This window comes from Paralichthys olivaceus, chromosome 22 (assembly GCF_024713975.1).
Source record: "Paralichthys olivaceus isolate ysfri-2021 chromosome 22, ASM2471397v2, whole genome shotgun sequence".
Taxonomy (NCBI): domain Eukaryota; kingdom Metazoa; phylum Chordata; class Actinopteri; order Pleuronectiformes; family Paralichthyidae; genus Paralichthys; species Paralichthys olivaceus.
In genome coordinates, this window is record NC_091114.1 from 15,405,001 (window position 1) to 15,432,710 (window position 27,710).

At 44.4% G+C, this 27,710-nt stretch overlaps 3 protein-coding genes and 2 non-coding genes across 6 annotated transcripts in view; all 5 read right to left on the reverse strand.

Annotated features, from left to right (window-relative positions):
- The window catches only part of nhsl2 (NHS-like 2), a 75,217-nt gene extending 71,185 nt beyond the window's left edge, over nucleotides 1-4,032 (reverse strand). Inside the window, exon 1 of the mRNA XM_069518651.1 lies at nucleotides 3,218-4,032. Within this exon, the coding sequence (XP_069374752.1) occupies nucleotides 3,218-3,524 (307 nt within the window). The 5' untranslated portion in view covers nucleotides 3,525-4,032. The remainder of the gene's footprint in view (nucleotides 1-3,217) is intronic.
- Nucleotides 4,033-9,644: 5,612 nt separating this feature from the next.
- rps4x (ribosomal protein S4 X-linked) lies at nucleotides 9,645-14,070 on the reverse strand. Of its 2 annotated transcripts, none has more exons than XM_020110542.2 (7): nucleotides 13,965-14,070; nucleotides 13,324-13,401; nucleotides 12,409-12,589; nucleotides 11,065-11,162; nucleotides 10,670-10,841; nucleotides 10,425-10,582; nucleotides 9,645-9,800 (listed from the first exon to the last, which is right to left on the reverse strand). In XM_020110542.2, exons 1-7 carry the CDS (start codon nucleotides 13,965-13,967, stop codon nucleotides 9,699-9,701), a joined length of 792 nt encoding a protein of 263 aa, XP_019966101.2. In that variant the 5' UTR covers nucleotides 13,968-14,070; the 3' UTR covers nucleotides 9,645-9,698. The 2 variants fall into 2 exon arrangements, with proteins under 2 accessions (XP_019966101.2, XP_069374755.1); XM_069518654.1 differs by lacking the exon at nucleotides 13,965-14,070 and adding an exon at nucleotides 13,860-13,866.
- LOC138406712 (small nucleolar RNA SNORD61) lies at nucleotides 10,268-10,332 on the reverse strand. Its single transcript, XR_011240046.1, has one exon. It is a non-coding gene; the product is annotated as a small nucleolar RNA SNORD61 (small nucleolar RNA).
- LOC138406711 (small nucleolar RNA SNORD61) lies at nucleotides 12,214-12,289 on the reverse strand. Its single transcript, XR_011240045.1, has one exon. It is a non-coding gene; the product is annotated as a small nucleolar RNA SNORD61 (small nucleolar RNA).
- Nucleotides 14,071-20,332: 6,262 nt separating the features above from the next.
- Nucleotides 20,333-26,262, reverse strand: cited1 (Cbp/p300-interacting transactivator, with Glu/Asp-rich carboxy-terminal domain, 1). The gene is made up of 2 exons (XM_069518486.1): nucleotides 26,050-26,262; nucleotides 20,333-21,916 (listed from the first exon to the last, which is right to left on the reverse strand). The coding sequence occupies exon 2, from the start codon at nucleotides 21,892-21,894 to the stop codon at nucleotides 21,319-21,321; it is 576 nt and encodes a 191-aa protein (XP_069374587.1). The 5' UTR covers nucleotides 21,895-21,916; nucleotides 26,050-26,262; the 3' UTR covers nucleotides 20,333-21,318.
- Nucleotides 26,263-27,710: the final 1,448 nt, after the last annotated feature.

The window sequence follows — 27,710 nt, forward strand, 5'->3', positions numbered from 1 at the left end:
TTTATTTAATTTCAGATTTTCTTCCGTCTGTTGATTCCGTGCGGATTTACGCTTTAAAAACAAACTCACCACCTACAACTGTGAGCGTCAGAGCGAGCGAGAAACATTTAGTTTCAGCAAACTTCAGCAAAATCAGCCTGTAAAAATCTGTTGTGGGTCAAAGGAAGAATGTGGTTTCTCAGAGAACTGAGTTGGAAACAGGCACCGAAAGAAAACACAAGACGCTGGTTCCCATTCACATACTTGGGAACTGAAGCATGTGAATGTGAACGGGCACGTTAGAGAGAGAGCGTCCGGAAACTGAGCCAGCGAGAGCTGCAGAGGACAAATTCCTCCGGTCCAGGTCGTCCTGAGTGACGGCTTCCAGTCGACACACACACACACACACACACACACACATCGAACACTCTCGTGATATCGAGCTTTCCAACGCCCTCTTCCTGTCTCTTCCCCCTCGGCCCCAGGAAGAGGAAACCAGCTCGGATCACGGCGGCCCTTCGCCGTGTCGGGGGCCCTGGAGGCGGCTCAGGAGACCCAGCTCCCGTACAAACTCTGAACCCGGTGGAAAAATAAAGTCCCCTCACGCAGGAGCTGGAACATGTGTTTCATTATGCAACTCTGACCGAGTTTGGCTTTTGTTGGCAGGTGGACGGGGGGATTGTCAGCGGCTGTTAGTGGAGGAGAAGCACACGTCCTCGAGTGAGAGAGAAGAATGCAAGTTTTTCTCATCCTCACAAATCTGAGCTGTCTGAGACTCAACCATCGCAGAGGAAATCGATTTCAACTCGTCCAACCAGCTCCGAAGGTTTAACCGGAGTCAGAGGAGGAACTGGTTCCTCCTCATGTGGAAGATTCACTGACACACATTCACATGTGTCTTTCTGGATGGAAGGATGGAAGGATAGATAGATAGATAGATAGATAGATAGATAGATAGATGGAAGGATGGAAGGATGGAAGGATGGATGGATGGATGGATGGATGGGTGGGTGGATGGATGGATAGATAGATAGATAGATAGATAGATAGATAGATAGATGGATGGATTGATGAATGGATGGATAGATGATGGATGGATGGATGGATGAATGGATGGATGGATGAATGGATGAATGGATGGATAGATGATGGATAGATGATGGATGGATGGATGGATGGATGAATGAATGGATGATGGATGGATGGATGAATGAATGGATGGATGGATGATGGATTGCTGGACTTTCTACATAACAAACAAATCAAATGAGAATTTATTCGACCGTGTTCTGACTCAACTCACGTGACGACATGCTTTGTTTTCATAAATCTAAAGGAGGAAAAGCCCAAATGTTTGCACCTTGTTTTTCTTTTGGAAAGAAGATCAATGTTTTCCATCCTCGCTGAGACGGTAGGAGGCGAGAAACACAGGGAGAGGCGGTGGAGCGAGGATGATGAGGAGAGATGAAGGCTCAGGCCGGATCTATTGATTATTGAGCCGTGTGCTGCTGCTGCTGCTGCTGCTGCTGCCCACATGTTAGAGATACACAGAGCCCACACACAACTCAGGGAGGACGAGTGAGAGTCGACACGTGTACAGAGATCAGTCTTTTACACACACATACATGCAGAAACACACACGCAGGCCGACACAAGGGTGCGTTCGCTGTCCGTAAGGTAAACTGAACGCGGCCTTTGGTTTTATGCTTCATCCTCGTCTCTCTCCAGCTCTACATCTGGTCTGTGTTTAGAGGGACTCTCTCTCTTATCACTCTGTACGTGCAGACACACACACACACACTCACACACAAACACACACACACACACACACACACACACACACACACACACACACACACACACACACACATCGCCGACAGGCTTGTAAACTCACGGCCGGCTTACTTTACTCGTGTGCGCTCACTCTGGAGCTGTAACCCAAACAAAGAGCGAATCCGTGTGCAGCAAAGTTTGCAGAGGGGAAAAAAATCTCCCATCATGCATCTGGGCATCTTGACGGTGAAAGGTCGAACCACAGTAGCTTCCCCTGCAGGTGACGGAGGAGCATGACGAGTTACAGCTGTGATAAACTGAGGATCGATATTGATCTGCATTGTTCTGCAGGCTAACGTAATGTAGCACTAGCTAATTTTAGATTATTGATCTTTATTGTGAGTCATCGGAGGATTTTAGAGCTCGAAAAAAATCAAACTACCGTCAAACTGTTTCTCAGGAAAGTGAAGGACCTGCAGCTCTTTGAGATAAAGACGGAAAAGTAAAGAAAAATGGTTTTAAAAGTTCTTTAATTTGGTTTTAATTTGTTACTCAATGCTATAAAAACCGGGTCAAACGTCACGAGTGACAGCCGAGACTGACTCGTGATTGGTTGAGTGTGTGTATGGGCGGGACTTTGATACCAAAGCTCCACCCCACGATCACTAAACTGTGGCTCCAAACTCAAAAACACGGAATCTATGATATGACAGAATCTATGAATATAAAGTTTTCACCAGTGGACACAGGATGAATATGGAAATGAATGACCTCTGGCTGCTGTTCAACTGCATTTAATGTGACGTCCAACTCTGACTGACTCCCAGCGTCCCCCACAGGACGTCTCCTACTCCAGTGAGGAGTCCACCATCAGAGTTTCCACGTCACACTTTTTATTTCGTTTCCTCCAGACTAGTTCTGATGTCCCAGAATCCTGCAGAGTGAGAAACTTTCCTCGTTCAAGAGACGTGAGCATCATCTCCAATCTGAGCTGCTGCAACTCACTGTCTGAGCCACTGAGGCCACCAGAGGTTAAAGAAACAGCAGGAGTCATAGAAGGAGGTGGCAGGTGGAGGCTCTGACTGCTGCCTTCAGGGGCATCCTGTAAACCTGCACACCCTGGAGCTAAAGCCACTGGAACAAGAACTAAACTAAATCCAGGTTGTTACGTACAATTCTCACTTTTCCCTGCAGAAGTTTGAATTTAGAACAACTGGCTGCAGCAGCTGATATCTCACAAACACAAGCCGGATAACCCTCTCACTTACACAGCTTGAGTTGGCCCCACAGTGGCCCCACAGTGGCCCCTCAGTGGGACCTGAACATAAAACCAGTTTCAGATCAAACTTTGACACCCGTCACTCCACCGGGACAAACACAGACCTGCTCCAGCTCCGCTCCTGCAAACAGCACCGTGCGTAAAGTGGCACCAGGTGAGTGTGTCCCCGGTTAAATGTCCTCTTACCTCTCGGCGGAGGTTTGCTGACCAGCTCCGCGACGCGCCTCTGCAGCCGGACCACCCTGCCCTCCAGCGCGCCGGACCGGTGGCACACGGACACCAGCTCCCCCTCCAGCTCCTCCAGGATGCTCACCGAGTGCCGGGACAGATCCGAGAGCTGCCGCAGCACCGAGCACAGGGAGAAGCCGCACACGTCCGCCAGGTCCCCGAAAACCTCCGGCGGCTGCCGCGGACGCGCCTCCAGCAGCTTCAGCCCTCTGCCGTCGGGCTTGCACACATCTTTGGGAAGTATCGTCCTCTTGCAGAAAGGCATGGTTCCTCCTCCGACAGAAATACAAGATAACAAACTGAGTGTGGGGTCAAGTTATACCCCGGAGCTCCCTCTCCCTCCGCCTGGCGCACGGACGCATGCCACGGATCCTGCGGGAGGAGGAACTCGGCTCCGGTTGGAGACGCTCGGTGCGAGTTGCGCGTCGTGCGCCCTCATTGTTTTTGAGCTTTTCTCTGTTTTCTCCGTGGAGGAGACGCTCAGCTGCTGAAGTCAGACGAACCACTGTGACACACCGATGTCCGGTTCCAACATTTCAGAATCAAAGCCTGTTTTTAACAGCACGTTCCCGGTGATCCAAACAACCTGTGGCACTGGATCTGAGGATTATCGTTCATCTAACATGCACCGATACAGACAATTCATTTAGAGAATATACAGAGACACTCAAAACACATTCAAACTGCATTTTGTCTCTTTAACGTTTATTTTCAGGCTTAATTTTAGATGTTTATACTTATAAACATATAACATTTTAAACTGACTTCTTTGATTTTATAAGTTTATTTTTGAGCTTAATTATAAAATCTATGTTTTTTTTAATCAAATGATATCTTGGCTTTTATTTTGACCTAATTGAAACACTATTATACTTCAGTGCATTTATACTTGATGGGTTTCAATGATGATCATTAATAGTATATATGTTTTCTATTAATTCATAACATCCACATCAGAATTATGTCTCGTTCATCATGTGTCACAAACACACACACACACACACACACACACACACACACACACACACACACACACACACTTCTTTGGGCTTTTATTTTGAAGCTGCAAAGACCAAACTCACATCTAGCTCTGCTCCAGCTTGACGCAGTGCAACAGTCTGTCTCTGGTGTTTCCCCGAGAAGAGGAGGAAACCTGTCTGGAGGAAGAGGAGAAAGAGAAGAAGAGGAAGATGCTGATGAACTGACACAACAGGTGAGACCAGACGGGACAGAGACATTGAGGAGACATTACAGAGCTGAAACAGATAATATGTCAGGACCTAGAAATGATTAATAAAAGTACATTTTAAAATACTTTCCTCGTTGGGGATGTTGAACCTGGTCACAGAGAGAAAAAAGAAACATTAATAAATAATAAATAAAATAGGAAATATATCATGTTGGAAAAAGAAAGACAAAAAGAAAGTTCAAGATAAATAAGATTAACAGATAAAAGAATAAATAAGGAAGTACTCAAACATACAAAATTAACTTTTCTACTTCAGTAAAAGTAAATAATTACTGGTTTTTAAATAATCTTAATGTAATGAAGTATGTGGAAGTATGTGGCAAGCAAATTAAAAGTACAGCAAAGTTAATCAAAGTAAATGTTCTTCGTTACATCCACCAGACATCAATTAAATCAATAATAAATCATCAATCAACTGAAACCACGACTCACTTCTCTGCTGAATCCAAACATCCACAAAGTAAAGTCTCCAACCTGACCTCAGCGTTCCCCTCGAGTCGTTATTTTCACGTGACACCAGTTTCCCACGAGCGTGACCTGAGGTCAGAGCGACCACAGCGGCCGTCAGAGCGGATTACTCATCAGATTCATTACATAACCGCAGTCACAAGATCCTCATTAGATTTCACTCAGAGGAACTGGAGTCACTTCACTTTCTGCTTTCCTGCTTTTTCTCCTGGTCCCTGAACACGTCTCTGATCCAAGCCAAGTCTCTCTGGTGAACCGACATGACCAACGTCTCTCACTGTGTTTTCTTTCCTCCCCACAAAGTGACAGCAAGTGCACACTGAGGAGAAGTGCGACACCGCAGAGGTTCCTCCTTCAGGAGGCTCTCAGGGGACATGACGTGGCCCCTGGGCGCCGAGGACCAGGGGCGGAGGAGAAGCTCTGCGCTCCCTCTCATGGGAGACGACCCACAAATTGAAGATTTCATTCCAAAATGAGACGTGAAGGATCCAATACTTCCTCTGAATGAGTTACCACTTGTTTTAAAACCTCCCTCTCTCTGGTTTCAGCTGTTTCAAACATGAGCTACAGACAATTTGAACATTTGTCTTCTTGTAAAGTCTAACATGTAATATCTGTATGTTATCAAGGATCTGGTAGAACCATCATTTTATCATCTGAGGGGTAAATATTCACCATCATTTCATTTAATTACATCTTTTTTCTCCTGTAGTGACACGTCTCAGCCCTCGACAAACTATCGTACAGCGAGGCCTTCTCGTGCTCTGCAGCACTTTGCCTTCCAGGACGCTCAACTTTCTGCAGAGCCCAGTGAAACTCCCCCGTTTCTCCTCTGGAGGCTCGTGAACGTAACCCTCCTTCCTCCTCCTGCCCAGAAACACCCCAAAAAAAGCACATCTGGTCCTCGGAGCGCCCCCCGGGCCCCCTCCGGCAGCCCCTCCCAGACGTGAACTTGGCTTACCTAAATGTTTTTGTTCATGCAGTCTGAGTCTGTCGAACGGAGGATTGGGGGGGGGGGGGGGGGGGGGGGGAGGGAGAAGGAATTTCAACATAAACGGCCTTTTATTGACACAATTAAAAACATCAACATGAGAAAGTGTGGGGGAGATAGTGTGTGTGTGTGTGTGTGTGTGTGTGTGTGTGTGTGTGTGTGTGTGTGTGTGTGTGTGTGTGTGTGTGTGTGTGTGTGTGTGTGAGACGAAGAAGAAGAAGAAGAAGAGGAGGAGGTGAAAGAGAAGAAGAAGCGGATGGGAGTGGTCACATTACATCATCCACACACTCACCACGGCCTCACACTGGTCATATCTGCATCGTTACTTTGCCAATCAGTTGCCATGACAACCCCCGTGTCAATTAATCAATCAACCAACCAGCTGGTTACACAAGGAATCGACCGATCGGTTAAACCGGGCGTCCAAACCACCGATCTCTCCGACCGCGGCCTTGACTGTCGAGGAGCCGGTCGACCAATCAGCTGACAGGCAGTCAATCACATGGAAGCAATTGATTAGAAACAGCTGTCCTCACCCCCACCCTCACCCTCACCCCCACCCTCCCTCCGATGACTGACTTCATTGTTTCAGCAGCTCACTCCACTTTCCTCGACTCGCTCAGGGAGCGTTCCCCCGAATTCACCTCCATCACTTTGTCCACTTGGACTCGCTCCTTCGCTCCGTCTCGTTTTTCACTCTGCAGACGTTGCGACCTCAGTCAGCTGATCTGGTTCGTCTCACACCCACAGTCTGGGCCGTGATGTCGTCCAGCGGGTGATTGAATGCTATATAGGTGGGACACTGCACGCCCACCTACACCTGCCTCCTGCACCCATTGGACGGTACCAGCTGTCAATCACACTGTGTTATTTACTAATTGGACATTTTGAAGAAAACTTGAAACTAGAGACTGAGACATAAACTCCTCAGGAAGACGTTGACCGACGTGATAAAGTGAGAAGTTCAGTCATTTCCTCATTGACTTCTACAGAAACAACCAGTGGAGTCGCCCTCTGCTGGTCAGAGAGAGAAAACAGGTACTTCATCTACGTCCATTTATGATTCAACCGCTTAAATGTAAAACCAAATGAAGTGGTTCAGATCATTTGGACTGCAGGAACGTTTCAAGGGACTTTGGGGGACCCAGGCTAAAGGGAGCTCCTGGGGGGGGGGGGGGGGGGGGGGGGGGGGGCCCTACATCGGGCCAAACCCTGTTGCAGCGCCCCTGCTGAACTCAAGCATGTGACCAGCAGCTGCTAATTTCTTCAAGGATTTAAAATCTTTACAAAACAGACAGAAATGGACGAACCTAAAATAAATATGATCCAAGTTACAACAAATCAAAGGTGTCAGTTGTGATGATTGGCTGACGGTGACAGTGACCTTTGACCTTTTCATGACTCCAGGCTGCAAACAGACGTGTTTGTGGAGTCGACACGGAGAAACGAAATGAGGTTTAGTAACAAAATCAAACGTGGCAGCTTTGTCCCCATTTTTTTTTTTATCAGGCTGGGACCAGTTCTTGTAAACAAATGCAGGCACACACACACACACACACACACACACACACACACAAAGTCTTTGAACGTTTGAAATGTGAGACTCACCAGACGCATGCTTTGCTCCGGTCCTGCTCTGCATCCCCTTGTGAGCGGAGCAACAATCACATTTGATTCAGACACACACACACACACACACACACACACACACACTGCACAGTCACACTGAGGCTTTGAAGTGCATTTGGTGAGAAAAGCAAAAGAAATGTGAGCTGCAGGGAGAAACACGCAGAAAACAAACATGTTGAATTATCTGACAGAGGCTGGAACACGGAGCAGAGCGGCTGCGCACACAGAGAAACCCAACAGGCCCTCAGTCTTTAGAAACGTTCTATCTGTTCCTCTTTATTATTATTATTCATCCTGCATCAGTTGTGTGCACGTTGGAGCCACTGAGAAACTCCTGCAATCATCGTGCAAGTCTTTCCATCCTGTTTGGTTTATGGCATCAACTGTCAATAAAAAATGATATATGGCTACGTCTGGATCCAAAACACAAAAATGCCAAAGTTGATGCTGCTCACAAACCAACATGACGTCAGACAGGACTGACACACGCAGCAACACTGGTCAAAACGTTCATCGTGTTTTTAAAGTTATTCATGGAGAAACTTGTTCATTACAAGAAGCTTAGAACTCAGAAGTGTTCCTCCAACACTGATACGTCCTCATGACCTCTAGTTTATATTGAGTCGAGCAGAACTAAATAAAAAAAAAAGAGGCGGCTAAATTTAAACAACCCTCGAGAGTTGAGGGTCAAAGTCGAGACGACCACAAACTGTATTTTACACATTTTTAAACACTGAACTTTTCCCTCTTCATGTTAAAATGCTGCAGATTCACTGTCCTCGCTGCCACAGATGATGGATTACTGCACTGTTCAGTGTGTCAGAGAGCAGACGGTCACTGGAGCGAGCCGTGCCCCCTACACACACACACACACACAGAGAGAGAAACACTCAATCCTGCTGCGTGTGTGTAGTTGTGTCATGTGCTGCATAGGCGTGGTTGGAAATGGAAATCACGAGTTCTGGTCGTGTCGATCTTTTGCTGTTTTTACGTAAACGCACACAGTCATAGGAGAAGCTGAAGAGGCCAGGAGAGGAGACACAACACACACACACACACACACACAACACACACTGAGGTGGTGAGTGCCAGGCCAGGTTTCTGCAGCGCAGAGCAGGTTGCATCTCAGCAGTCACCATATGGACTGGTACTGGAGTCAGAACACAGATGAAGGGATGCATGGAGGGAGGGAAGGAAGAAGCAGGAATCAGCACATGTAGGGAAGGGAGGGATAAAGGAGACAGGATGAAGGGAACGCAGGTGAGAGAGAAAACAAACATTGAGTGCTGTGATGAAGGATATTCAGAGGAAGAAGAATTTAATTTGAATGGATAGATGGTAGGAATGAAAACATAGGAGAGCGGAATAAAGAAAAGAGAACAAACAGATGGATGGTGCATGATGGGATGGAAGCAGAGGATGGTGGGAATAGAAGGATGGAGGGAGGGAGGATGGGCTGACTCCAGGAGAAGGATGGAGGGATGGTTGCTTTGGAGCAGGTGAAGTTGTCATGGTAACGACCAGATCAAAGATCAAATGTAAAACACAGAACTAATAAAATTACAAGAAACAGAAAAAGGTTGTTCATTTCGTTTCATGTAAATGTCAAATTATCCAAAAGTAACTCAGGTGAAGAAAAAACAATTCCTCATATATAATAACTTCTGTTTAATTGTCCTAATATTGGACAGAGGAACATTGACTGTTATTGGTGGACAAGTTGATGTATTACTTCACTATATGACGTCAGTGCTACACAAGTTACTTTTTAAGTTAGAGCTGTAGAGGTCAATTTACATTCACTGGATTATTTTGCACAAAGGTGAAAACAATTATTTAATCTGGTTTATTTAAGTGAACCAACTTCCACTGGTTGAACTGTTGTTGGATTAATCTTTAAAGAGGTCAACTTCTGTTCCCTTCCTCTGAAAATCCTACTCCAAATATTTCAACTCTACTTAATTTTAAACTAGTGTTGGACCGATGGTTGACGCACAACTTTATTCTAACGAGTGAACTTTTAAGAAACCACATGGACGAGATCTGGGTGTTTTGTAAATAACATTTATTTTGAAAACCAGGTGGTCTGCTGGGTGGCCAGCTTAGCTGCTGCCCTGCTTGGCGGCCAGCCTCTTGTCTCTCTCCTCGGCGATGGTGAGACGGATTCCCTTTCCTCTTGGCACGGACACCCACGGCTTGTTGCCCTGCAGGAGGAGATCGATTCAATGGTTAATGTTCAATCAAGACTGTTCACGTGATGCAAACAAGTGAAATCAGACTCAAGGTTTGGAAAAGCGTCTCATTTTTGAATATCTATAGACTCATATTCAGTCTACAGTTCAATTTAAAACCTTTTAACACTATTTGAATTTATGTTGAAGACAAAAACACTTTGGAGAGGAAGCTGGGACTGTCACGTCAGTTTCCAACAGATTAACGACACATCTGAACGTGCAGCCAGTTTAACGCCGTCGTACCAAGGAGGGAGAAGCCCAACAGTGGATTGTGCTAACATTTATCTGACTGCCAACGCTTCAGCAAGGTGAAGAAAGACACACGGCCATTCTATAACTGTCGGGCAGCGGCGAAACAAACGAGCCGCGTTCAACACTTTACCACATGAGGGGGGGGGGGCCTAGGAATCCGTGAGTATGGTTAGTTACCACTCACTGAGCTCAGAACTTCTTAGAGGGGGTATTCTCATGACTGATCAACACCGAGAGAAGTCATCCTTGCTCCAGACTGCTGTTCCACATTAAACAGTTTTTGTCCCGACAGGGGGAACTTGAATACTCAGGCTACAGTCAGAAGAATTTGAAAATCCTCACCTTGCCAATGACGAAGATGTTGGAGAGCCTGGTAGCGAAGCTGTTGCCCGTGCTGTCCTTGACGTGCACCACGTCAAAGGAGCCGGGGTGACGCTCCCTGTTGGTGATCATACCGATACGCCCCAAGTTAGCACCACCAGTCACCATGCACAGGTTCGCTGCAGGGAGGAGGAAAGAAAGATTAGAGACGGTTTCTTCATACAAAGAACATGCAGCCAAGTGAGACGACAGCGAGTTGAACCCACCAGTATCAAACTTGATGAAATCTGTGATCTTGCCGGACTCCAGGTCGATGCGGATGGTGTCGTTGACCTTGATGAGGGGGTCGGGGTAGCGGATGGTGCGGGCATCGTGGGTCACCAGGTGGGGGATCCCCTTGGTTCCAATGATGATCTTCTTCACCTTGCACAGCTTGTACTGCAGAGAGAGGAGGGGGACATTTAGACGTCTTGGAAAAACATCTGTGATTTACAGAGACTGCCAGAACTTTAACAAAAAACAAAACCCAGGCTTCTCATTTTCACTTTAGTTTTGGAAATGAAACCAGTTTGAAACAATAACTGCTGCAGCTGGATTTGGATTTATGGCAAGAGGCACCATTAGCGTCTAAGAATAGCAACAAACAGTTTGCAGTTCTCACCTTGGCCTCCTCAGCGGTGATGCGGTGGACGGTGAAACGTCCCTTCACGTCGTAAATCAGACGGAAGTGCTCACCGGTCTTCTCGATGCTGATCACATCTGGAGAAATAAACAGTCGACAGTTTTAGCATCAAACCCTTTTTCTCCAACGCGCTAATAACACATATAATAAGACTAATATAGAAGTCAGTTAAACACAAGTGGATTATGAGTTCTGCTTTAACACCCCACACTGACCACAGGGCCCATGTGGGTAAAATCAATAACACTGTTTACAGAGCACTATTTGCCAACTCCAACCTACACTGTCAATTGTTCAGGCATTATTTATAAATTTGATTCCATTTAAAAATCATTGTTATTTCTTTAACCAACAATAAGTTAACAATGTTGAAGTCTTGGACCAGAGCATCTCTTCATGTGCAGGTACCAGGATCATTCAGTCAAACAGGGAGTTACATATATTTCAAGAATACACTGATTTTTATAAACAACCAAAGTCGCTTTCAAGAAATGAAACAATTAATGTCTGCACAGTGTAATGAAATTAAATGGAAATCTATTATTCAAACACACCAGTGCAATTAGTTGAGTTAACGCAAAGGCTCAACTGTTTTTTTTTTATAGAAAATGTATATGTATGATAAATCATTTAAGTTCTTCAGATTTAAGTGTATATGAGATTTATATGATTGCAGTAGAACCTGTTTAGGAATAATCCTTACTACTCCTGGCCCACAGTCTCAGTGTTCTCACTGCGTATGTTCTGTGTATAAATAGGACGCTCATCCTGCCGTGAAGACGTCCCTTGGATTTGGAAATTAAACTGCCACACCTCCATGTGAGGCTGCTGGGCGACATGGCGGTGGAGAGAAAACTGACAGTGTCACAGGATCTAGAGGAGGCACGACCGTCGGGACTGTGATCATCAACACTCTGAGGGGCCTGAAGCCAGTTCTACACAACTGGTGCATTTCCTTTACTGGTTCGAACCGGTGGGAGCTGGGTCAGATGATTCTTGTTTTTAAAACTAGCCCCTTGTTAACAGATAACGAGTGATGGCAAATAAAAGTTAGCAAATTTAACAACTTAATCTCAGTCACACTTTACTTCAATGTCAAAAAGAGTTTAAATATCAGTGCAGCAGCTGGAGCTCAGAACTTCTTAGAGGAATCGGTTGTGTAATTTCATCTCATTACTGATCAAAACCAAATATTCATCATTGCTCCTCCTGCCCCTTCATAACCGACAGGAGCGATGTCGTACAAGTTCTATAGATCCACTTCATTCTATATCACATCTGTTCAGCAACCATTAAAAAAAAAGGTCCCGAGATTCAACTCACCCATGAATCCAGCGGGGTAGGTGATGTCGGTGCGGACCTTGCCGTCAATCTTGATGAACCTCTGCATGCAGATCTTCTTCACCTCATCTCCGGTCAGGGCGTACTTCAGACGGTTCCTCAGGAAGATGATGAGGGGCAGGCACTCCCTCAGCTTGTGGGGACCGGTGGAAGGACGAGGAGCCTGAGGAGGACGAGAGTAAAAACATTTCAGAGTGTGGGACAAAGACTCACAAGTCAATGTAAGAATCATACCTAACAGATAGTTTCCTGTCTTCTATTCATGCTTCATTTGAAGTTATTTTCAGGCAACAGTTCAATTAGTTGACTGATGGACATAAATTATCCTTTACACACATTACAGGCATGTTTAAACCTCGACTATTAACATCCATGTTGTATTGTTCATGTTTAAAACCACTGTTAGCAGACTTAGATTTAAGGTTTAGAGTCGAAGTTGACTTCAACAAATCTCTCGCGGAGCCGAGGGAATGAGAGAATAAACCAATTGGCTCGATAATTATGAAGTTCATCGGAGCACATTGACTCATTTTGGCATGAAAGATAAACAATGGTGGGATTTCTGTTCTCACTTTCAAACCTTTCTAACAGGAATTAGAGGTTGTGATCATCAGACGATCAGACAACACAGAGCAAGTTATCTTTTGACTTTGATTGTCAGAAGGTTTAACAAGGAACTTTTCATGAAATTTCCCATTTTTTTATGATTGTGACAGCTTCATTATCTGAGCAACACGCTGCATAAATGTGATGCGATAGAAACGCGACACTGCAGCAGACACACACGTGACACTCTCAGTGGACCGTCCAGCATCGAACCCCCCCACACACATCAATTATCAATTAACACATCAGAGCTGGGAGCCTCTTTAATTCAGGATGGCTGAGGAAACTTACGAACACTCCGGTGAGCTTGTCCAGCATCCAGTGCTTCGGCGCCGCGACGCGCTTCAGGTGCTTCTTCGGTCCTCTTGCCTGGAGGAGAGAGGACGAACCCGGTCAACAACGAAGCAAACAACCGGAGACATTATTTTAAAAAAAAAGCAGCAGGACACAATAATAAAAAGATCCACAGCTGAGAAAGAGAGAAGCTGGATACGTGAAGAGTAAAGAAACCTGCTCTGACGTGTTAGCATGGTGTGCTAACACCGGCTGCGGCCTAGCAACGCTACATGTAGCTCACGTTAGCATGTTCGGAATCAAAACCATTTAATTCGCTAATAAACACGAGTGTTGCTCCGCACGTGTGAGAACAGTCGCACACGTTTGCGCACGAAATGGCGACATTCCCCCTCAACGAGCGTTTGCCCGTTCATTCAAGCTAACGCCGCTAGCCACATTCGAGCTAACGGGTCGTGAGTTTCAAAGAAACGATGGATGAACAATGATCATCCGAGTCTCCGGTCACGATACAAACTCCCACGGTTTGATAACATGTTGGAGTTTTGGCTCGGACGCGTTAAAGCGCGACGGCACGAGGGGAAAGCTCGATGTTTTCAGATGAGTTGACGGAGGAGTCGCGACGAGGAGGCGCTCACCATGTTGGAGTCTGCGGGAAAAGGACCTCTCCTCTTCCGGTGTGCGCGGATAAGGCCGAGTACGGCAGAGTGGGAGGGACAGAAGGGACGAAAGTCGAAGCGTAAAATCGATTCTGCTTCAATTTAGTTTTTTTGTTTTTTAGCTTAAAAAAGACAAATACACACAAAAACAAAGTACTGCGTGTATTACAGTGCTGCCATGAACCGTTCTGATCCAATGGGAGTTCTGATTATATGTATTTTACATTCAGCGCAATGGAAAATGTGTGTTTTACACAGACTCAATGGATAAATAGATATTTTATTGATCCCGAAGGACATTTTAAGCATCCAGTGGCAACATACATTGAACATACATCAGACTTGACTTATGCATTAGAGTTAACTTATAACACAGGAACCATATGTAGGAATTGGCCTGAGATGAATGTAAATTTGAATGTGCACGGAGGAATTAAGGAAATTAAATTAAATTAAATTAAATTAACCAATTAAACAAAATAAAACTTTTACAGAGAAATTAAACATTTGCATAGGATATATATATATATAGACGAATTAAAAATGTGCAGGAATATATATAAATTAACCTGTGCTAGTCATCTATACAAAAACTATATAAAAACTAGAAGGTAACTATAGACATAAAAATGTTTTGTACAACTATAATCTATATTAAAAATATAAAGTGACCGTAGAAGATTGGGAGAAATGGGGATAAAGGACTGTGTGCAATTAAATGAGGCTGTAAACGGATGAATGAAATGAATGAATACATTGCACTGACACTTTATTATACATTTTTATATTTTCTTACTTTTATGGGATGTAATCCAGAAGAAAAGCTGAGAAGCTTCAAAGCGTTTATCCACATCTTGCACTTGCATTTTTTCAATCAATTTTATTTCTTTTCTTGATTTTAACATAAACAAATGAAGCTAATAAACAGTCTGCAGAACATGATGTGGAACTGGAGGATCACAAACGTGTCTCTCTCAAGAACATGAATGTCTCTGCAATATTTCACAGAATTTCTAATTAACGAGGTCAGATTTTTTGACTCCGCTCACGTCTTCTCTGTGTTTCTGTCTTGTTCAGGAAATACCAGCGTGTCACGCAGACCTCAGTCCTGTTTACACTTCGCACAGATACAACTCCTCCTGGGAAGTAAATCAGATCCACGGCTCTCTGAAGGTTTTCTCTGCTGCAGGGAAGAATCTCAAAGCTCGGGACAAACCTAGAGTTTATTTATACGATATTTAAAAAAGCTCCCTTGTGTATACTCACACATTTATCTCTGGTGACCCACTTTATTTTCTTATTTTCTCCCCATGAAACATAAATCATCAGAGCACCGTGCACGAGTTCCTCCATGAGTGTTTCCAGCTGAATCAACCCACTAACCTACATTTGTATTCAGAGCATTTTTACGTTTTGCACAAACTTGGAAGGACTTCACAACATGGCCTGTGGCCAGCGGAGAGTTGGGGACCCATCCACGTTTTTTCTCAGCTTAGTTTCCTGACCCACTTCTGACTGCTGCACCGGACACGCCATCCACAACCCAGGAGGATTCAGATTTACCGAGTTGTATTATAGAAGGTGAGAGAATTAAGAGGCAACATTGCTGCAGTTACATAAATCATTTGCCCTTTGTCCCAAATAAATCTTTCTTAAATAAATGTAACCATGAAATTAATATATATTAAAATGCATTTTTATAAGGGCGGTTAAGACAACATAGTGTAAAGTCATATAAAACAATAATTTGATTAATAACTGTGTTAAATAAAGCTCTGTGCATTCAGTCATGTTAATTAACACTAATTATTAACACAGCATTGTTGCAGTGCACTGTTGAGTTTAAATGCAAGACTGATATTTGTTGTTTATTCGTAAATTCCAACAAAGTTTCCAATTATAGATAAATTATGAGCTAGAAAACTCAAATAATTAAAACAACAGAGTGAGAATTCTCTATAATTTCCCTAAAATTACACCCGGATCACAAATAAGCTCTCATAATGAGAATTAAAAAAATATTTTTAAGTAAGAACAGATCAATAAATAATATATATATATATTAATATATTGAAAATGAATGAAAAGAAAAGCTACAGTATGACTGGGCTTGATGAATATTCTCGGGTGATTTACAGTAATTCTACGTTGTGAACACTTACCATCACATTCCAGCAGATGGAAGCACTGCATTAACAAACTGACAGTATGGGGACACAAGCACAGACGCTATCAGCAGAATACTAAAGCAAATGTTTACAGTGCAATAGATCCTTTAAAATAATATAGTTTATTAAAGTTTTACGTTAGCAATAAGGAGTGTGAATACTTCAACTGTTAACTACCACAATGATTCTGAAGGGTGTATATATCTTTTGATAAATGTGTTAACTATGTGTTAATGGAAAACTAGAAACATGTAAATTATATTAAAAAGTGTAGTAGTCAGTACATACTATAATATACTATACAACTATACTATATATGTTGTTAATGACACATGTGGACTCCTGCTCAGATTTCACTTTCTTTATTTCTCTCCATAACAAAAATACAAGCATTTCTCAATATGATCTCATTTACATATTCATATGGATGTACAGTGAGCAAAAGTGCTTTAAAATCATCTTTGAATAATATTCATCTTGTCATTAGGAAGGAAAACGAAAGAAACGGCAGGTAGAACCAGAGTAAATCACAAAACCGGACTTTGAACTACAGGTTTAAAGGTAAATATGATGAAAAACAAGGAATGAATCCGTGACGGGTCGAGCGGCAGAGCACGTGGCTGAACATCTTCATCACTGTGGAGAGGAAACCTTCTATCAGGGGACTATCGGTTGATATATCATCACACGAGCCAAAGGTTCTCACGGACATTTGTCATGACCCTGAGGTCCGGAGGCCGAACGTGCAACAAATCACTGTTTTCACGTGGAAACTGTAAATTTACTTCATGAGTTGTTAATATCATGCAGCGTTCACACGGATTCAGGTGTCGGAGAGAGGAGAACACATGGAGACAAAAATAAAAAAACACATTCAACAAGTGTCATTCTGAGTTAAGAAGGTTTTCATGTTTGTTACTGTGAAAATCGGACCAGCACTTTTGCAAAATCTACTTTTTTTTTTCAATATTAAACTAGACCAAGCGTACAAGCTAATGCTAATTGATGCATGTAGCTGTAAATACACATTACTTGATATACTGCATGTTTGAAAAGATGGAATAATATTGTATTGTTTCAGTATTTTTGCCTGGAAAAACTACAGAATACTTAATATCATGATAAGATATAGTTATGTATAAACAGTTTTATGATCATTTTGTTTCATAGGACGAATTAAAGCCGGGAATAAGATCAGTGATGATTAATAATGAATAATGAATCGAAAACCAAAGTTTCTGGTGAAGACTTTTCATTTCAAATAGCATATTGTGATTAGCTGAACGTCCTTCAAGGTTATAAATGTGGTTTTCCAAGCAAAGTGAAATCAAAGCGATGGATTATTTTTTGCAGTGATTTAAGTTTCTGTTTGTATTTTTGTCGGGTTCAGAAAGGTCTTAACCCCGGGGGGGTTAACTTGCAATATCTGGGGGGGGGGGGGGGGGTCGAGGAAAAAGAGGAAATGAAAGCCCTCAGACGGTTCAAGCATCTCGACCGGGCGACTTCTCAGAGGAGGGGATGGTTGGAGGGGGGGGGGTTCGTCTCGTTCACACAGCAAAGAATAACATTCACTCAGCTGGGATTAAGGCCGGACTGCAAAACACACACACACACACACACACACAGAGAAAGAAGAAGGGACTTTAAAACAATGTTGATCAGATGGAAACAAACACGAGACTGTCTTAAATCTGAAGAATGTTATTTTGACCCATTTAGGGCGACGGGACAGAGAAGACAAGAGCCAGTGTTTGTCTCTGTTTCTTTCTCTGTGTGTCACAGTCGAGCGAAAAACCCAGAAAATCCCTCGACTGAAAGGATTCTGTCAAATGAGTCCCTCAGCAGGTTTTCATTAATCTCTGCCTCTCTGGTTTCATTAAAGAAAGTTTTGTGCTCATTGACTGTAACCTCACTGTGTGTGTGTGTGTGTGTGTGTGTGTGTGTGTGGGGGGGGGGGGGTAGCGTTCCTGTGTTAGCCGATCAATATCATTAACGATGGACGACATGACAGCTCCCCAAGTGTGAACCCCAATCATCTTGCTCGTCCCCCTGGTGGCTGGCTGCAGTATTGATCATAAACCCTGCCTCCTCCATGTTAGCAGATTGGGACATGGACGAAATGAAAAAGTCTGGGAAAGTGACGATACGTCGTCCATCTTTTGTTTGCAGTCTACGATCTATAGGCCCAGTGAGTGTTTTTCCTCTGGATTACTCGCTGCTCATATCAAACACACATTTTCGCGTATCGGACTCGTACATAAGGCCTCTCTCTCTTCTCACACACACACACTCGCAGCCCCGATACCCTGTGAAGTCTGTGTAACTGAACAAGTGCCTGTTTCACGGCTGCTACTCCTGTTTCCCTGCTGTAACTCCATCCCCGCGCTCCTGTGCCGTTTATTTCCATGCCTTTGTGCAGCCTGCAACCAGCCGCTTTCCACATGTACTTGTTTGTACGGACTTCAAGGAGCACGCAGGTGTTTCGTTGCAACCACACGGATGACGTATATACATACATCCAGGTGTGTTCTTTTTGTGTGTTCATGGTCCAGGAGGAGACCCACAATGGCCAGGATAACAAACAAGCCGTTAAGGTGAAAGGCCTTTGTTCGACCGCTCCCCCCCCTCCAAGCTCCACCGTCTCGTCTTACCACAACACATATAGACCAGAGCCCCCGTCTTGACTGCATCCATCTACACGCAGGACGCAGCAGCACAGTAAAGCTCCTATAGGTGGGTGGCGGCGGCGGCGGCGGCAGGGATCAGACTGGCAACTGCATCTGGCAGCATGACGGAGGTCCAATAAGGATGAGATATGTGTAAACAAGGCAAATAAAAGTGCGGCACCAAAAAGATTGTGTTAACGTGTCTGTAGCCTGGATGTAGTTCATCAGTTGTATTTAGTTGTTGAAGATATTTAGCTTTTAAGCTGAAATAAAGTTTTAAGAGTTATTTGGGGGGTAGTCAGTTATCATTTACCAAAAGGATTGAATTTTAAACTTATCATACGTGGATCACCATGACTCAAGAGGTGTGTGTGGATAACTCTCAGGATCAGGTATCTGGAAATCTGGGCCAGAGTAACGTGAATTGCAGAACGGGATCTTGGGAAATCGTCCATCCACCCATTCATTAGCTTTACTGCTCATCCTTGTGTTAGCAATTTGAACAATGACCTCACACGTGAAAAACCCACACATCCCACCGGCACATGTCTCAGACACTTAGAGCACAATTGATGTGAACACGTGAAAAAAATCATCATTCGTCATCTACTTGCTTTTTCGCCGCCTCGACCACATCACGTACGTCTTTTGTCGGCAGATGGGAGTTTGTTCACTTGACACCGAGATGGATTTGACATGTGAGCTCACGCAGCTGTTATGATATAATCCGACCCTTGCGGGGCTCGTCGTCTGCGTTAGCTTACCAGTTCATTTGTGTGTCATTGTTGTTGTAATGTCGAGCTGTTATTTAAAATTATTGGATTTAAACTTGATATTATATAAAATGATTTCTGTATTCGTCATTTATATAATGTAAGATAATGTGAACGCTAGTTTTTAGTAGCCAGGATTAAACTGCTTAGTGACAGATGCTCCGTTAGCTCGTCAGGATGTTCTATGTATCGTCTTTGTACATTTATACATGTATGTTCGTTTTTGGGATATGGACAAAACTAAAAACTCAAGAAACCACTGCACGGTCACTATTCCACGAGATGGCAAGGAGGTGGAGATGTCGCCCGTCGTCAGTCTATGGTCTCGACTTCAAAACGTTAATGTAGCTTCTATGAATCGATCGCATCTGACAGATTTAACTTCAACCCTCTCAAACCAAGTGTGAGTGTGTAGGTCAAAGACCGTCCTGCAAGGTGTGCAAACACCGGCCTCCAGCCCCAGTGATGACAAAACAGACGCAGCTTCCTTATCAGCAGCGTGGAAGTGCACAGATAAGTTCGGGGGGTTGAACAAACTGTTTTCACATAAACATCAATGTGGCAGAACAGGAAAAACAAAACAGAGGACGGGTGAATTTATCATGTTTTTCTCGTTTGGTGTATGTCCACACATGTTGACAAAACCTTGTGTCCTCAGTAAGAAGTGCTATCCACGATCGTTGACACCGGTTCGACCTGAACCTACAGCCGGTCAGAAAACAAATCACACACACGCAGTGGCAGCTCGCATGACCATAAGGCCTCCGTGGTTTTTAATCAGGCTGTGCTCCGGAGCAAGAAGCGCTCCATTAAGGCCCCGTGCTCGGAAAGATTCCCCGTCTCTTGATCTAATTCATTGTGCTGAGAAAAGTAGAACCGATAATAGATGTGCTACAGAAGCACTCCTTGTCCAAGTGGCCTGATGGATATCAGCCTCTGTCTTAAATAACATGTTCTGTGAATGCGTCTGCTTGAAGTGAATTCAAACAAAAAAAAAGAAAAGACAGAAAGTAAAAGAAGTACATTGAGATAACCAATTCTCAGACAATCAGCGTCTTTGTGGAGCCGAGGGACAGGAGTCTCTTTCCCGTGAGACCGGAGTCCAATATTGTCCATTAAGAAAACAGGAAACATAGTGTTTGTCGTCCTTAGCAAATCCCCCATAAAGTCAGGTTTCCCATTTTCTTTTTCCTTGATGGAGAGAGGACAGCACTGAGGAAAAGACGTGGACCAGGTCCAACAGGTGTGTCTTTGTCATCTGTCCTGTTTGTTTCCAAGAAACTGACCCGAGCGTCTCTGCCAAACCTTCTGGATTTGATAAAGCCTGCAACAGGGAGTGATGGGAAAAAGAGCACAGAAGCAATCAAGTCTCTTTGTACGACTCTTTGGTTTTCTTCTTTAAATGAACAGGAAGAATAAAACATTATAGAGGGATGAGGAAAAACATCTTAATCCCATCAGACCAGCGTCAGTGTGGAAAAGACAAACTGACACGAAAGACAGTTCACGCCTTCTTTTATTTCTGACAATAAATCAAAAATGTAAAAAGAAGCTCTTTTCTCCACCGACCCGTTCATCTGTCCATAAAGAGTACGTGTCTCTGATCTCTTTCTCTTTATCACTCAGTGTCTCTTCTGTTTCCTCGTTTGATCAACCAACGAAAGGGAGGAAAGAGAAAAACAAAACAAGGGAGAGAACGTCTTCTCTCTCTGCGTCTTCCCGAAGGTCAGCATCCGGCCGGCACGTCTGACATGAAATCAAACTCGTTCTGACCCAGCCAGAGCTCGGGCAGCTCATTCGCTCGGTCCAAGCCCAGTTCCACCACCAGAGACATGAGGACCTCCTCGTCCACGGGGTCAAAGTCGATAATTCCACCTGCACCGGCGCTCTGGGTCCCCATGCTGATCCCGACCCCCATCCCGCCTCCGCCAAGGCCCCCGGTCGGCCCCAGGAGCTGGTTGCCAGAGCCCAGAGGCGAGGGTCCAAAGCCCCTCTGAGCTCCACCGGGCGCGGGGTGTCCGGCAGAAGCACCGGTGAGGTTCTGGTAGTGCGAGTTGAGCTTCTGCAGCTGCATGCTGGCGATGAGGTGAGGCCCCGTCTGCAGGCAGAAGGGCTGAGGTTTGGAGAGCGGAGCCGACGACAGCGTTGACCCCGGCGAGGAGGCGGGGCCGGCAGACGGGGAGAAGGGCACGACGGAGGTTTTGGAGGACGGGTAGTGGAGCAGGGTGGTGAGAGGAGAGGAGGAGGAGGAGAGGTCCTTCATCGCAGCGTGGGCGTTGCCAGGGAAAAGCAGTGAGGTCATCACCGGGAAAACCCACCAGAGCCTGCCAGGAGAAAAGAAAGATGTTATGCAACGTTGTCAAAATGGGACAGGAGGCGGAAGAGATAAGGTCGTTAGATAAACAGAGGCCTGCTCCGATGGCAGGTGACTTTACCCAGACTGCATTTCATTAACGGGATCTACTGATGATTCAGTGTAAGGCTGAGGCCGGACCTGCAGGAAGTGAAGATGTTGTTCATCGTTCTCTGCTCTCAAACACACGGACTCTGTCATGTTTTAAAAGAACGTCCTCTTCATGAAGACAGAAAGACAGAAACACGCGTCCCAGGATGAACCAGGTGCTCACGGAAAACTGGGAAACTCCCACAGCTTCCTTCTGTCTGCACAGCAAGGTGATCGAGGTTAGCAGCTTCACTTAAATTGACTAATCAACCTTTAATTAATCAAAAACACGAATATTAAAATGATCAGAGCAACAGTCATTTCATCGATTATCACTGATTAATGTCCGTCCACGGGTTTGAGACTCTGAGTGTTGAACATTTGACGCCTGGAGGACGGATGAGTGATAATTCAGAGGTTCTTTTAAAGCGTTTCCTGACAAACACGCGTCTGTTTCAGGCCTCGACAACAAAAGTGTTGTTGACTTAAGAGCAGCTTCACTCGTGTTCTTATGACCCAGTAAATCACCGAGATCTGTCTGGGAAACGCACAACGTGGCGACCGGTGCCTGGACGGCTGCGTGACTCACTGTGTTTAGGACTGATTGTGTGTGCGTGTGTGTGTGTGTGTGTGTCTGTGTGTGTATTCGCTTGATGTCTGCTTTTCCTCTCGACCTATTGAGCAGCAAATTAACCATGAACAGGCCGCAGGAGAAAGCCTGTGAGACAGACGGGGTTAAAGAGTGTTTGTGGGTCTGTGTGTGTGAACGGAGCACACAACACAACGGAGCCTTTGAGGACCTCGGAGAGTGATTGGGTCACATGATGGATAAATACATATGGGTCCTGAGAACAGAGCATATGTGTGGTCGTGTGTGTGTGTGTGTGTGCGGAGGTAAAAAACAATGTTTGTGTGTTTCAGCGTGTGTGTGTTACTCTTGCAAAAAGACTCCTCGAGGTTCATGTTAAAGTCCCTGAGCTGGTTTATATTACACACAGTTCAAAAAGCATGTGTGGATTAATACACACACACACACACATGCATGCATAAATGCATACACATCCTTGGACTCCTATCTTTGTGAGGACCCTCGTTCATATAATCCATTCCCGGGCCCCTCACCCTCAGACAACCCTTTGAAAATGTCTCAGAGACTGAGGACCGTCCAAAACGTCCTCAGTCTCCAAGGTTTGGAACTCAAATTGGTCCTAACAAAGATAGACTTGAAAGGACACACACACGCACACACATGCACACACACACACACACACACACACACAGAGCGAGCCCCTCCTCCCAGCGCTGGCTTTTATTTAGCGAGAACATAATTGCTACAGGCAGGCATGCAGCTGCACTCGACTGATAGAGTTAACACACACACACACAAAGATACCAAACAGCTGTCAATGGCAGGTCTGTGTGTGTGTCTGTGTGTGTGTGTGTGTGTGTGTTCATTATTCATTGACTGATTACTGTCAGGGCCAGGCTGCACATGGTGTCTCTGCTCAGCAGCTTTCCACCACACTGAGTCGAGGACACAAACAACAAACACCACACTGAGTCGAGGACACAAACAACAAACACCACACTGAGCCCTCCAGGTTTTTATCATCACGCGACAACGATGATTCTGCGAATGATGCGTTCAGATAAACTAGTGTTTGATTTCAACATTCATCCAATCACCCACAGATCCAGCACCAAGTCTCGCCTGCAGGCTTTAGAGGAGGACTTGAAAAACTCAGTGGCGTTAAATGTAAGTTGTCGTCAGCTCGGATTGATAATAACAACTATTGATTCCTGTTGTCGACAGTCGCCCCTGCCGGAGATAGCGACTCGCAGCTAAGACGACAAACGTGTTCATATCTCCCAAAGGAAGGTGTGAGAGGTTTTATTTCTGGTGCATTAAGTGCTTCACTTGGTTTAAATCATCTGATAATAACGTCAGAATCGTGGGTTGTGAAGTTTCTAACTTTTGGCGGAACTGAAGAGAAAGAAATTAGCCCCATGTAGCTTCCAGAGCTATCATTGTATGATTTTAAAACCTTTGACTTTCTATTTCCGGGGGGAAAAAAATCAATTTGTCCACAAAGTTTTCTTCCTCAAACGCTCCAGCTGATGAATTTCTTGAAATAAATCTCCCGAGAGCTCATGGGACCGAGGATTTCAAGAAAGGGAGGAATCCTCACCGTGTACAAATCAGACTGTGACTGTGAGATGAAGATGAGTCGGGGTCGGACGTGTTCAGACCGTTCGCCCCCCTCGTGCAACAGGAGGGCGGCTGACAGGACTGAGGAAGGATGTCGTATGAAAGTGCTGGACGGGGGCCAGTGCTTTTTCCTGTTCACAGCTGACCTGATTCATTGTGTTCTTCCACCACGTTTATGACATTGTGAAATTGGCCCTGGTTCAGTTTCCCTATAAACGATTTCATTAGCAGTCTCGGCCGTGGACCGGTCTGCGTTTACTTTAATTATGAGCAATCAAAGTCCGCTGCCTCTGCCAGACCGGCAGCTCTTACACAAAACAATAAAACAGCTCCACAGTCATAAAATCATAGTTATAACTAATTATTTACTCGACTGAACGTCAGACAAATACACAAAAAGCCTGTCACAGTTTATTAGAGCCCAAGGTGACGTCTTCAAATTCTTTTATGCTCCAAAACCAGAATATATGAAAGTAACAGTCACACAAAACATAAATACAACAAATGTTCACGTTTCAGAAGCTGAAACCAATTAATTCTTGAGCCTTTTTACCTCATTACCTTTGGATTTTCTGTGATTTCACTACAGACCATTAATCAACTGATGGTTTCATCATGAAATCTTTGTTTGACGTCTGTGTCAGTCGAATTTCTTTGACAAAACAAACCATTCGAAAGCTTAAACTTGAGCTTCAGGAACTTGTGATGTGCATTTTTCAGTATTTTCTTGACACCGAATCACAGAAAACTTGGCGAGGACGACAATTAACGCACATTAAAGGAAAATCAAAAGAATGTTATCGTGCACAACCAAAGGTGATGTTCATTCTTGACCTTGGAAAGAACAGACGGGAAAAATAATCTCACCACAAAGTCCATTTAGTAGCTGGTTCTGGATCTTTCCATCACATCACATGATCGTCTTTATATCTATGAAACCAACGTGGACGAGAGGTTTTAAACAAGTTTGTGCTGGAGATCATGAGATGTGATGGAAGAACAGCTGCTGAATGGATAATTGTTTTACATTAGGTATTAGAATATCTTATTTTTATGGAGTTATGCTTTTGACAATGCATTTATCAAGAGGCAGCCAACACACACACAGACAGACACACACACACACACACACACACACACCAACTACAGAGGTTTCAATTACATAATTAAAGCGTGACAAGTAAATTGAAACGTCAGTCGGTCTGTCCCTTTCTCCCCCCCCCCCCCCCCCCCCCCCCACACACACGGACCATATGTTGTCCCAGCGTGACGCATTCACTGTTTTAATTGCTCCCAACATCCACAATTAAAACAGTTAATGAGGAAAAACTGATTTAACTTCACTTCCCTCCAGTTTTTCTCTTGTAAAACTTCACTGTTTGAAAAAGGAAACGGTCCAATTCATTAAAAAAAGATCTATTTTATAATCAAAGGTCCCATTTCCATCAGTAAGAAGTGAACCAAAGAACAAAAACAACAAAACACAGGTTATTCTTGCAGGTTAAAATGTAAAAATCACATGCACGTTAAAAAAGACGTGTAAACTGAGTCAAAGTGAGTTTATCTCAGAAACCAATAAGAAAATGTATATTGCACATAAGCTCTTTCCTCCAAACCTCTTCAGCTCCAGGCTCAAAACGCTTGACCTCATTTAAAATCTTATGTAAACACTGGAGGAGGCAACAGAGAGGAGAGAGGCACAGAAGAGAGAAAGACTGAGAACAGACAGATTTACAGCACACACACAAACACACGCAGCGACACACGCCTCTTTGCATGTGCACAAACCAGAGAACTGGACCAACCTTGCGAGGAAAGCTCCTGGAAACTCAAACTCTCGGGTCCAGAGTCCAAAGTGTGTGTGAGCATGAGAGTGAGAGCCAGTGAACTGCAGCTGGAGCTCTTTATTTCAGGAGAAGCTGACACACTGACTGTCTGCAGACCCTCAGAGGGTTCGTCCGCTCCTCAATGAGCTCCTCACTGAATACAAACCACTTTGTGCAGCTCCCTCTCCTCACTGACCAGCCTGGTGTGTGTTTGTATTGTATGAGTGTGTGTGAGTATGTGTGTGTGTGTGTGTGTGTGTGTGTGTGTGACTGGCTGCCTTTCACAAAGCCAGGATCTGGACTTCCAGAGGATCAGGATTCTATCTTACCAGTGGGCTGAGGTGATTTAAATCAAAGTTATTATTTTCAACAGAACAAATTGTTGTGAGTTTTCTTTGCAGCGTTCATCACAGACTGAAAATAAAGATGGACGACGCGTCTCCGCTTCCTGCCACTTTCCAAAAATGAAGCCAAAATATCCCGGAAGCATTTGGAGCAAAGCTCGAGCCGCGATGACGTCACCGCTGCAAGATGGCGACACCTGCCTTCGGGATGTTTTGGCTTCATTTTTGGAAAGCGACAGGAAGCGGAGACACGTCGTCCATCTTTATTTTCGGTCTGTGGGTCGGACCAGAACACGTGTGAGTGTCCGAGAGGCCTTGGACGCTTCAGGAGGTGAACTTGAAGCAGCTGAATCGTTCTTCTGAGGATTTTCAAGAGATTAAAAAAAAAACCCATCTGTGTTGAATCCGTACTCCGGGTTTTTAAAGCTGCTCTGCTGCAAACAAACGAACCACTTCAGATCACTGTCTTTGTCAGTGTCACTCGACCAGAGAGAGAGAGAGAGAGAGAGAGAGAGAGAAAGAGAGAGAGAGGGAGAGCTCTCTGCTCATGTGTCTGTGTGGAGTCTACATGACTTCATGTTCTCACATGTGGAGACGTCTTCATGTCAGCGTTTGTGTTCCGTGATGTTGCATCGTTATCTTTTGGTGTCGCTCGTCTTTTAAAATATCTTTTTTAAAAAAAACAACAACTTGACATTTGTGCAAAAATACACAGAATCAAATACACAGGTCATTAAATACACGAGAGAGGTGGAGGCAGACGGAGGAAAGAAACTATCGCCCGATGTTTAAATATTAGTTTGTCAGTTGTTCCTAAGATGTCGTCATTAAACTCTTCTAACAAATGAAACAAACTGAGGAAAAGCTTGAAATGAGACGATTTTATACGGCAACACGTGAACTAAATCTTCTTTTATCACTTATATCCTGTTAAATAAAGAGCGTTCACACGAGATAATCAATTTATACAACAACAACAAATACAGGTTTATTAAATTATTTTGAAAGTTTGTCACCCAGAGAAGCTTAAAACCCGACTGTCGTAACCTCACGGGTCAGTTGAGTCTATTTTATTCATAAGGGACAAACAAAGGCTGTTTGGGGAAAAAGAATAATCACTGAAAGTGTTGTTGGGGGGGGGGGGCCTCCACTAATTCATCACAAAAAAAAAAATCCATCCCTCCCCCACCTCCTGCTAAAAAGCCCATTACCCATTCAGCGCTGGTTCAATGGCCTCTGGAGGGAGGACGTCATTACGCGCCAACAACGTGCGACGACGCGGTCAAGTGCCACGCG

Coding starts and splice junctions, on each gene's coding strand:
- rps4x (XM_020110542.2), bottom strand. Junction 10,842..11,064: donor TCACCGCTGAGGAGGCCAAG/GTGAGAACTGCA, acceptor CTCTCTCTGCAG/TACAAGCTGTGCAAGGTGAA. Junction 9,801..10,424: donor ACATCTTCGTCATTGGCAAG/GTGAGGATTTTC, acceptor CTCCTCCTGCAG/GGCAACAAGCCGTGGGTGTC.
- cited1 (XM_069518486.1), bottom strand. CDS start 21,894: ATGACCTCACTGCTTTTCCCTGGCAACGCCCACGCTGCGATGAAGGAC.